Here is a 12,366-nt window from a genome sequence, read left to right as displayed (position 1 = left end):
TTGTGGCTGTCGTTGTTTCACAAGGCCTATCGAAAGAAGAAGGCTCTGGCTCAGACTCATGAAGTCAAGTTCTGATTGTCAGGCGACACCGATCCTGCTCAGTAGCAGAGTCGAGTATGATGATTGAGGGAGGGGGGGGCGGGGGGGGGCAGTGCTATAGGGATCATTTTTGTGGCTGTCGTTGTTTTGCAAGCAACACAAGTACCGCATGGGAAATGTCCTGACAATGGGGTCATAGTGACGCTGTTAGTTACAGGCATCCGAGTATTTTGCCGAGGGCGGGTATGTACAAGAGTGTCCTTTAGGTTTTTTGTCCTTCTGTTGGCGAACCTGGGTTTTGGCCAATTGAATTGGCCAGTGTTCACTATATGCCAGTTTTTGTTGATCAGTTTTTGGATGGCATAGGTAGCTGGATTGAAGGTAGTCACACTCGGATGCCTGTAACTAACAGCGTTACTATGACCCCATTGTCAGGACATTTCCCATGCGGTACTTGTGTTGCTTGCAAAACAACGACAGCCACAAAAACTCTACAACTAATGGACAATTTCGTCTGGACACAAAAGCAATTCACTAACTGTAACTCGTCCCATGTTATTTACATGATCCAGTGCCCTTGTCAAATGAAATACATTGGGATGACCTGCCGCAAAATTAAACTCAGGATAGGTGAGCACAAAAGCAACATCAGGCTAAAAAAGAACACTACAAAACTGTGCTCCCATTTCCTGGAAATGAATCACTCCCATGAAGATATGCAGTGGACAGTCATCGAGATGTTGACAAACAAATCTGATAACGTGGAGAAAATACTATACGAAAAGGAGCAAAGATGGGTAGACCGTCTACGTACATTTGAGTACGGTCTGAATGATAACATTTCATGGCATCACTTCGCAAAATGAACTGACAGAATGCGATAACATGCTCACCGAATATCATCTCAGTCGTTAATGCACCCAAAATCAGGAGATAGGTTTGTAATTATAATGTGTACATATGAATCACCGTTTTTTCTGAGCAATATATGCAGCCAACCTTTTTCCGCATTCTAAACTAGATCACCCTTACACTGTCATCTTAGCTAAAAACATCTCACTGCCCCTTTAAATCAGTGAGATCCAACCCGCTGAAAAGGAAACAGTAACGCGACTTCCGCACACCGGGGGCAGAGTCAGCACAAGGCTATAACGTAGCCTCCACGCGGATAATGGCGGCATGAAAACTCCGAGCATTGTTACCGGTAAGACGCAGAATTGCCGCTTTTCCATACTTATAGACTTTTCTTCTCTAAACCCAGCTCTGCGCTTTCAATTAGCGGTCCCCCGTTGAAAGTGGAGTACTCTTACACAGCAGGTAAGAGCTGAATGTGCGTGATTACAATCGTATATGTTTAAGGCTAATCTTATTAATGCACAAATGTTCCTAGTCACCCCAGTTGCTATTACGTAATTTGCAATTACGACGTGGTTATGAATGTTGAGCAACTTTAGAAGCCCGAGCACCGTTAAAGCAAAAAATGTTTGTCCCACTTCCTTTAAGCAAGCTTTTTACCATACTTTGTTGGGCATTTTGCGTAAACGCATCCCTGAGTGCAAATGTTCCACCATCATATGCGTTAGTGTTGGCACCACCATCCTTATAGGAACAGTCGTACAACAGTCTGTTACTTATATGTACCCACCTGCCAGTAATATATAGCGCATATTATATATTGACTGTACAGTGCGACATGTGATCACTCGACCATACAGACTAAAACATTTTTTAAACTACATAGCATTGTATGCATACCGATGTATATGTCCTTAGCATATGCACAGCCTACCATACCGTGGTGTATTTTAGAGACTTCCTGCTTTTGAAAACACACACTGTGAACATACGAAATGTGAAAATATATGGCAATTACCTTCTAGCCCTACCATATAATATCAGGGTGTATCTGTAGCTCCCCCTCACTTTCCTTCCAGCGAGTCCAGTGTAATTACAATTGATTACCTGTGATCCCGAACTTACCCTCACCCCCTCCCCCACAGAAAACTTACAATTTAATGTTTGCAATTATTAGCCAATATGCCTAATTCTACATTTCTTCTAGATTGTGAAGAGCATATTTTCCATAAAAACATTATGAGAAATGAATTACCGCACAAGTAGTGTGAGTAGAACTTTATGTGTAAACTATCTGCCTATTTTCTGTTTGTAAGTCCTGACGAAAGCTCCATAGACCGCCTGGCCCAAGGAGCTGAAACATGTCGACAACTTCTTTCTTGCAATACTACATGGCCCAGTAACTTGGCCTTTACATAGTATACCAGCCATTTTAACCAATGGAAACTTGCCCTGAAATAAAACTATAAGGTATTTTTCCCATTTTTCAAAGAACTCTTTATCCCCCTTATTTTTCTCCCTTCTCTGTGGGAAATCCTTTTTGTCTCTGGATACTGCACTCGAGACTGGAGGTGCCTCTGGATGAGGCAAGCAGTTCACACAAATAGGAATAACCCTATGATAACTGCCGGAATTTCAATGTGGGGCGGATGAAACATATATACCGCAACTCTATCTAACATTGATTTCTTTGAGGGTTTCCTTATTTACACTGAACCAAAGGTCAAGCAGTGTTACAAGTGTCCATTTTTTGTTGATTAAAATATAGATTTCCAATTCATCTGGCTGCAGTCTTGGAGTCAGGCCCTGAATCTAAACACCAATGGCACACCTTATAGAGATTTATCAGATATCTGCTTTAAACTGACCCTACAAGGTTTAAACTTTGTAGTCTTAGGGTCTGACTTGCTTCTTGACACACTGGAAGAATTTAGATGGGACAATAGTAGGAAAAAATATATTTTAAGAGAAGAAAAAAGAAGGAGCTGAGATCCAGATCGACGCCTAAAGATGAGAAAAGAAAGGAATGGATGTCAGTATACATGGGTGGCACTGTATGTGGGTCCGCTCATCACTCCCACAGCAGAGTCCTACCTACTGGTGAGCAGGTATACTGCTTTAGAGTTTGGTGCTAGGGCAAAATCGCAAGGTGAGGAATCTGTGGTCAGAAGTATCCATCAGAAGCAAGTCATAGAAATGCACCAAAATTGTAACCATCGAAAGGCATCATTGACTTCACACAGTTACGTGTTGACTGGTAACTGTTGTGTGTGCTACACACAGCCACACAAGCAAGGTACCATTTTCATCATGGGTAGAACGTGGTGGGGCACCCCCTCCGAGGCCACGAAAGGGGCAAGAGGAAGACTGCATGGGGTGACAAGTTGCTGCAAGGCCCAAGGATCTGGCCGTAGCCCTAGAGTCCCTGAAGCGCTTGAGTGCGTTGTCCGCCTTACCACCAAACGGGCGACAGCCTGAAAGGGCATGTCCAAAAGGGTAGATTGGACATCCCCAGAGAAGCCAGAGGTTCTCAGCCAGGCGTAGCGCCTCAGGGCTACTGACGTAGAAATCGAAAGTAAGGAATCTATAACTAATAGTCACTTTCAGATGAACAAGTTACTTACCTTCGGTAACAATGTTTCTGTAAGTGACACATATTGGTTATCATTTTTACTGTGGAAAGTCTAGTAGCCGCATTGGCAAGTACAGAGTTACAGGCTGGCATCCAAGGACTGCAAATTTCTGAATGGTAGTACTAAGATTGGTACTGTTTGGTATAAAAACAATCAGGGTATTAAATCTGGTTTAATGGTTAAAACTGATTTATTCTCACTGGTGGGCAAAATGCAACTTTAGAAGTTGCCACTTTAGTTGCCCAAGGATTTCAGTGCCTGTTAACTGATGTACAAGGGGCTTGTCCTGTAGACATCTTTCTGCCCTGCTGGGGAGACGTGCTAAGGACTCCTAGGAAAGGTCACAACAAGGGCCTGCATGGGAGAGAGGTGTTACCTCCCTCCTGTAGGAAGCCAAACAGGTGTTATCCCAAAAGCCAAGCTTCAAAAGAGGAGCCGCCTTTTTGGGCAAATGGGTGACACTTGGGAGGGGGCCTACTCTGTTTAGGCGCATAGGCTGTCACTGGGGACAGGAAAGGAGAATCTAGTGGTCAAACCGGTTTTTCCAGGAGTGTGTAGCCCCCTGGTAGACACACCTCTGGGTGTGGGCTAGGGACCACTGAGTTTTGAGAGATGGGGTCTTGCCATGTTCAGAGTGGGCAGAAAGGTGCATCCTGGGATAGTCAGATGCCACACTTCCCAGAAAGTGGTCCTCAAGAGGGAGATAACCTGGTAGCTCATTGGCTACCAACCACATCCAACCCGGATGGCATTTTCTGAAGATAAATTAGGTACCCCTGGCACCTAGAACTTAGATCTCAACTAACTTGAAAGAAGCACCGAAGGACTGCCCTGCTGCACAGAGGGACCAGCAACGAGAGGATGCACTGGCGAGGACTACACCTGCTGGCTAGCGAACAAAGGGACTTACCTGCTGTGTCCTGCTACGAGAGAAGATCTCAGACCTTGACCGACTTGGAAGGAGGAATGCCCTGCTGCACCGAGGACCCAGCAAAGAGAGGCAGGACCCAGCAAAGAGATGCTGCACTGTTGAAGTCTGCACCTGCTGCGCCTGGTGGCTAGTGAAGAGAGGGACTGTGCCTACTGTGTTGTGCTCAAAGGGAAGCGGTCTCCAGAGACCACTGAAGCCAAGAGAACTCTAAAGCTAGCTGACTGACCTCCTGTTCGCACAACAGGGACCCAAGAGTGGAACAAGCCTGCTGGGGCAAGATGGTAGCCCAAAGTCTTAAAGCTGCTACCACCACTGCCGTGCAGCACAGAGGACTAAGAACTGACACACAAGAGTTGCACACAAGTTCGCTGGACTCAGGAGTGCTGTCAGAGAGTTGCTGTGAGCCTCAGAAGGAAAATTATAGAACCAGGAATGATAAGCCTGTAACCGTAACAACGGGCGACTGATAGTTCAATGGCGACTGGACTTCGGGCAGACCAGAGAGGACTTGGTGGCACATTCACCCTGCAACCAGGCCCCCCTTGCCCTCTTCTCTTCATGGACCGAGGAATCTATGAAGGAAGACTGTCGCATCCGCAGCATCTTTGGAGCATCTTCAGCATCATTCATCCCTTGCATCAGGACCACTACAGAGGAATCAATTGCAAAACAGATAAAGTACTTGAAACCCCTGAGGGACTACTTTTGCAGTGAAGCTAACTGTTTTTGATGACCTCGCAGGTCTCCTTGACTAGCTACCTGACCAAATTGGTCACCTCAAGTACTTCATTGACACTTACCTAAGTTTTCTTTTGAAAAGTTTCTAAGTGTCCAATTTATTGACTTTGCCATGGCTTGTTCGAGGTTGACTGATATTGCTTTGATTTATTATTGCTTGTAAAATCTAATCTCCCAAACCCTCTGGGGGATCTTTTTCGTTCTAGTGTCTAAAATCTTATAAAATACAGTCTATTTTTATAAATTGATGCCAGATTTCTTGTGGGTAATGTTGATTGATTCTTCAATTGTTATGGTGCTGTTTAAATGCTTAACACTTCGTCCTCTGCATAGGCCTTACTGCTCAGTGCCACAGCTACCGAGGGTTGACCTGAGGGTTTTACAGAGGAAACCTACTTGACCTAAAGGGGTTGGTAAGTGTATTACACAATGAGGTTGTACAACCACACCATATAATAAACCCCATTTCCTCACAATGTATATTCTCTGAAAAACACAAATGTTAAAGTAGTTATAGTAAGGTTAAATGCTCAGTAACAAAGTAACGTTTCAAACTCTAAAAAAACATAGAAATTCACCAGCTATAGTTATCTGAAGTAACTATAACTCGTGTCCTAAGGTAACTATAACTTGCGCCCCGCCATGCACAGTTTTCTCATCAATAATTTCATTGCAAATGTTGCATTGATATTATTAATTATGTAATGTGTGGGGTAATTAGTAGTGATAATTCAAAAAGTGATTTTTCAAATTTCCCTCTCAAGTCAAACGCTAAATCTTTAAAATTCCTGCTTAAAACTGCAGTTCCTTAAGGTCCTATTGAGTCAAATGCATTACGGTCCATCAAAAGTCGACTGGAAAAGCATTTAAATTCTTACACCAAGCTGCAGTTACACTAGTCCTCACTAGGTGTTCCTCAAAAGTCGAATGCAAAAGCATTTAAATTCTTACACCAAGCTGCAATTACACTAGTTATCACTAGGTGTCGTCAAAAGCGAAATGCAAAAGCACTGACATTTTTCAATGAAGCCAAAGTTCCACAAGTCAATACTAGGTGTCGCTCACAAGTCAAATTCAAAAGCACTGACAATTATTAATCGAGTCCCAGTTCCACTAGTCGTCAATGTGTCATCAAAAGTCAAATGCAAAATCACCTAAATTCTTTATGAAGGTGCAATTCCGCAAGTCATTACTAGGTGCCCCTTTATAGTCAATTGCAAAAGCCTTTTCATTCTTACATGAAGCCACAGTTCCAATAGTCGTTACTAGGTGTCCTTCAAAAGTCGAATGCAAAAGCACTGAATTTCTTATATGAAACAGCAGTTCAACTAGTCATTACTAGGTGTCCCTCAGAAAATCGAATGCGAGAACACTACAATACTCACAAGTCTGCACTTTAACTTGTTTTTAACAGATGTCCAGCTCAAGTCGGAAATAACTGTTTCCAATAACCAGCTAGTGGAGGGGGGTGTGGCTTTTGTACAGAAATGTACATACACGTTTGCTATTCTAATTATTTGTGCTGGTTTTTCACAAGATTAATTATATGCCAAAGCTAGTTTTTTTTTTTTTAAATAATATTTTTTTGAGATCCTAATTTGTGATACAAACATCCCGGCATGATATTCATATTCCAATGTTATAGATACACAAATCACATTTCATCACAGAGTACATCCAAAACCAAACAACATTAAGGGTCCACTTTTCATAGTGCCCAAGGAACACTTATGTAAAACATTTTCCCAAAAAGAAAGAACAATCAATCTCTTCAGCCTGAGGCTTGTTCCATAAACTGCCCCCACATTTTATTGAATTTCCTGGTTCCCCCGCAATGCAGAGCATTCAGACGCTCCTTATTTCTTTCTTGTTTCATTCTTATCACCCATTCCACACTGTGGGGATCAACGGTGTTCGTCACCTTTGAAGTAATAAAGATCTGGCCCTTGCCATTGCAATATATAATAATTTTATAAATGTGGTGGCTAATCGAATAGCTGGATCACACCCAGGACTATCCACCAAGTACTAGGTACTAAATTAATCTCCCAAGCCCTCGCCAGATAGGGAGACAGAACCCTATAATGTGTGTCCAATTTACAACCTCCCCTGAATTATCGAACACACACCTAGAATTCACCTGTGTTAAGAATTGTGGGGTTCTGTATGGAAGCCACCCACAAAAATTGCATTATGTGCCAATTGACTCCTTTCAAAACCTTAAAATTCAGCATATTAATGTTGTCCCACATCTTTATCATTAATTCTAACCCGTCGAACTTTTCCCATTTTGTTAATTGCTTTTTGACAAAGATCCGGGCCCTTCATAGACGCGAGCAGTCTTTACCATTCTCCTGCTTGCTTATAATCAGGAACTTCCAATAACACAATTGCAATTTTTTTGATGGCTCCAGATCTACCAGCACTCCAAGCTGTTGAATATACTGACCAATATTTTAAAGGAACCGGGAAGCAGAAAATCATCTTGAACCGTTTAACACATTTCCAGTGATTTCTACCTCCTCTAAACAGACAAAGTTTGCTACCTTCCTAACCCGGCTCTCTCCCATTTTTGCACTATATCAGGAGCCAACTGGACTTCCCAGCCAGCTCTGACAAAGGTGTAGCAGCATTAATATAGGGAATATCATATGTACTATGGAAATCCGCACTTTTCCTAAAAAGACAACGTAAACTTTTGTAGCAAACTTTTTTGGGCGATTTTGTTCATTTTAATGTCCCAAGTACATCACACTCATTGAGAATCAGCAGAATAAAATAATTCCTAAACATATCGCCTAATCTTAGCTTCAAATTAAATCTCAACATATAATGTGCAAATTATGCAAAATAATAATACTTTACATTGGTTAGTGCCAACCCACCCATCTCCAGTTCTTCAATAAAAGTGCTTAATGCTAATCTGTCCATTTTATTTTGCCAAATACATGACATAGACATGGACTCCCCTTTCTTAAAAAAAGGATGGTGTTAACAAGCATGGGGTGGCTGAAAAAAGCAAGTAAATTAATAGAAGAATCAACATCTTAATCAAAGCGATACTTAGAGGAAGGGAATTTCAACGTGGACTTTTAGAAGCAAAGGGGCAAAATTAAGATCTCATACATTCTCCATTTTAGAAGAATATCTAATCCTTGGGTACCTCTTTGGTTGATTATTCACGCAGGAGACTATTTCTGGGAGTAACCTGTCTGAACTACACCCGCATAAAATAATTACAGTTATTTTCCTATTGATTTTATAGCCCCCCAACTTCTCAAATAGCAAAAAAATCTCAAAAGCTTTCTCATGCAAGCCTTTATTACCATCAAGAATCAGCAAGATATTGCCAGCGTATAGTTGTATCTTGCTCATCTGTCCAATGGGAGGTCAGATATTGTCATTCTGTCTAATTGCAATCGCCAGGGACTCGATAAAAAAGCAAACAGGATCAACGTTAAAGGGCAACCCTGCCGGGTCCTTCAACAAACTTGTAATTTCCCCACCTCTGTGGCATAACGCACAGATATGAATTCAGCAGCCTACATGCCTCGAACATTATAATATAGGATTCCACACTCAAATACATCTTATGTACCAACCATGTGATATGGGGAGGAAGCTCAAATTTGGCTAAGATACTATAAAGTCTTTCCCAGACCCACAGGTCGAATGCCTTTACTGCATCTAATAAAAGAACTATAGCTGCAGTACTATTAACTGAAAAATAGTCCAGCGTATCAGTAATGCATGTTTGTGCCTCGCTGATGTCTGGCGGTAAAAACAATTCTGGACCTGATGGATCAGTTTTTCTGCTATCCAATTAAATCTACTAGACAACAATTTCATAATTATTTTATAATCAGATTTCAGTAAAGTAATTGGGTGGTACGAATTTGAGTCTTCTCCACATTTTTCTTAAAAACTAACAACGTTCACCATACTAAAAAATGCTGGGATTGGTCCACACTTTAACATTGCATTGGTAACCAATACCAAATAATCTGCCAGTACTTCTAGGAAGGATTCAAAAAATTCTGCCGAGAAGCCATCAGGTCTGCATACCTTACAGTTTGGGAGGTTCTTAACCACCTCTACCAATTCTTCTTTAGTGAAGGGACAGATATTACTTTCCCCATCTTCCTCAAATAAGGTAAGGATAGGTTGCCCTGCTAAAAAATTCCCCAACACTTCTTTTGCACCACTTTATTCTGACTACATATCGGTCTATAATTACGGAGCATGATTTTTACCCACTTTACACCTAACCCCAGACACCGGGCATTTCAGAACATGTATCATGTTACTGGCAGCCTGTTCTCGTGCCTGCCAGGCTAAAAATGTCCCTGTAAAATGACGCTTCTAGTAGACCTTCTGCATATAAGAATGGTTGAATGCACCACTCTTAGTATAATACAGATCACTTAGTGCCTGCTTGATCTGGTCCAGGGTTTTCCTTTTCACCCATGATGGATACCTTAAAATGTATCCTGACTATCCTGAACAGTCTTTTGTAAAAAATATAAACAAGAAAAGGAGGGAAGAGGTTCAGTAAGTAGTGGACTCACCCTCCTCTGTAAAGCATGAAAAAACAAAGAAAGTCCACCCTTAACAACTAAAATGATGCTATCTAGTTTAGGACTATGGAGGTAGTAGCCCATTATAGCATACATCCTACACTCCCCACTTTTGATAATACCAGCCATGGGGAATATTACATTTTAGTTTCCACTCAGCCAGGTATTTTCTATCCCACTATATACACTCTGACCCTTCCAGTCTCACATCACACATAGCATCACTTCACCAATAAGTGCTCCCATGTCGTCGTTGGTCGCAGCACTCCCGTCCCCCAGCAGGTGGGAAGAACCCGATGATTAAGCATGCCACCAAGGGACCTTTTGGTGGGCGAGGGTTATTTAAACAAACCATTGTGTTTTCCTATACATCTTTAGGAAAACGAACACCATAGAACTGATCTAGGAAGGACAGTCTTTTAAAAGTCAGCGTTTGTTATTGAACACTTTTGCCATTGACGGTGTCCTTCACTATCACTAGCCCCCTTACATAACAGCATTGGAGGAACTGACCAAAATGTCCACGACAAGTGCCTGATGACGGAACAGGGAAGGCATTCAGAAGGGGATATCCTGATGCACTTCTGACTGGAAAACCCTGACCCAGTGAGTCACAAAACCACCTTATATTGGCAACAAAAACAACTCCCATCATGTTAAAATTCATGTTGACAATGTTTGGATAGTTTGAAGGCATTACCAACTTTGCCCATTCCCAAACACTAGACAAGTCTTCACACTGTATACTCCTTGGGTAAAAGAAACCTAGGGCTATCTTCTGAAGCTCTAGGCCTTTGAACGATATATATAGTACAATTTTTGTGATTTATATATTTCCATAGTTTTGCTACACTGATTATTTTCAGAAATGGTCTTTTTTCAAATTACAGCTGACTCAACAGAGCATACAAGTCCTCCACAGCTTTTTCGATACCTCAGTCTACAATTATGCTTTACTGTGGTCCATTTTAATGTTACTCAAAAGGATTATTTCGTAACATGCCTTCTCACTCCGTCCCTTTATCAAAATGTATTTTTATAACTGTTAATACTCTTAGGAGGAGAGAACAAAAGCATACCTTGGGAACATTTGGCCGTTTTCTTTCACCTCGTTACACGGGAAATGATTTTTAACATCTGGCTTATTTATCCAAGTTTGAATGTTAACTATTTCTTTCCGATCATCATCTGACAATGAAGAGCTATCATTTTCCTCTGGAAAAGATGGGAAAAACAAGGTTTTACACATTAACTGTTTATAATATAGGAAAAACAGGCTCACCTTTAAATTAGGTTATTATTTTAAGTCTACACGTATTTCTCTATTTACTTTATTACGGCTAATGGCCACAAAAGTAGTACAATTAAAATAATTATAAAAGGAAACCGGAAAATAAACCCTGGAAAACATACAGCTACCAAGCATAAAATATTCGTAGAGGTATCCATCCACTCCTGGCCAGGGGACACAGAACAGATGTTCAAACATTTGACCATAAACAAAAACCTATTGTGGTCCGTCATGCTGAAAGTACAATTTATACACATCATGCTATAGTAAAAATGTTAGTAAAATCTTCAGGCCAGAATAATTAACTTTATGGTTACATTTGTTATTATTGTTGCACAATCAGTTAAAAAAGGCAAGATATTCAATAGAGCTGTGACATCTCGAAGATTAAACTTCACTTTGACAATTAGCAACATTTTCAATAAACTCCCCTCAAACCTCTCCCCACCTCCCACACATCCCTGGGTGCCCATCTAGCACCAACTATAAATGAGATCATGTTGTATAGGAGATATACATATGGACGGGTCATCAGGATAGCTCAGTCTGCCGGACTAGTCAGTCGGAGAAACCTCAGCCATCCGGGACAGGTTAGCTCTGTTAATTTCTGGGAGAGTAGCAAAATAAATGGTTGACAGATATCCCAGTATAGGTCCCCTTGCTGAGTAAGTGTTAAAGAAAGCCTCTCCATCCCCAGAAGATGGCAAATATGGTGTAGCCAATTCTGAAACTGAACTTTATCTGTTCCCCAATAGGCTAAGATTGACTTGTGTGCCGTCCTAGTGCCAGAGACATGTCGGACGCTCCAGTATTTAAGTGGGGTTTCGAAGTCCCAATAGGATATATGAGAGTAATCTTGGTAGTTGGGTATTAAAGTGAGTGTTATATCAGTCAAGATCTCATTCCAAAACTGTGTAAGTCTAGCGTATTCCCACAAGATATGTGCAAAAGTTCTGGGGGAATCACAATGCCTCCAACAACTATCGCTACGCGCTGGGTTCCCTCTGTGAAAGCGAGGGAATCCACCGTGGTTAGGTATCAGTACGTGGCAATTCTCGTTGCAGTCTCAAGATGATGTGTTTATAAATTGCCTGCCACTCCTTAGGGGAAGTGGTCTGGCAATTTCCAATTCCCATGGAACTTGCGCAGGGGACTTCGTTCCAGGCTCCCCCTCAACAGCATCACATATAGTTCGGTAATGAGGTGCTTATCTGAGACCTTGCTAAGAAGCCAAAGCTCAAATATTGTCAGCTGCCATTGTGCAGCCTCCCTCATTACCGGATGCATTAACCAGTGTCTGAT

At 41.6% G+C, this 12,366-nt stretch overlaps 1 protein-coding gene across 6 annotated transcripts in view; it reads right to left on the bottom strand.

The window, feature by feature from the left end:
• TBC1D23 (TBC1 domain family member 23) overlaps positions 1-12,366 on the bottom strand; it is a 714,314-nt gene that overhangs the window by 146,918 nt on the left and 555,030 nt on the right. For all 6 annotated transcript variants that reach the window (XM_086934466.1, XM_086934463.1, XM_086934462.1 and 3 more), the window contains one exon: positions 10,853-10,988. In XM_086934466.1, the coding sequence (XP_086790592.1) occupies positions 10,853-10,988 (136 nt within the window). The remainder of the gene's footprint in view (positions 1-10,852; positions 10,989-12,366) is intronic.

The sequence above is a fragment of the Lissotriton vulgaris genome, chromosome 8 (assembly GCF_964263255.1).
Source record: "Lissotriton vulgaris chromosome 8, aLisVul1.2, whole genome shotgun sequence".
In the NCBI taxonomy this organism is placed as follows: domain Eukaryota; kingdom Metazoa; phylum Chordata; class Amphibia; order Caudata; family Salamandridae; genus Lissotriton; species Lissotriton vulgaris.
This window is presented reverse-complemented; position numbering and strand designations above follow the sequence as displayed.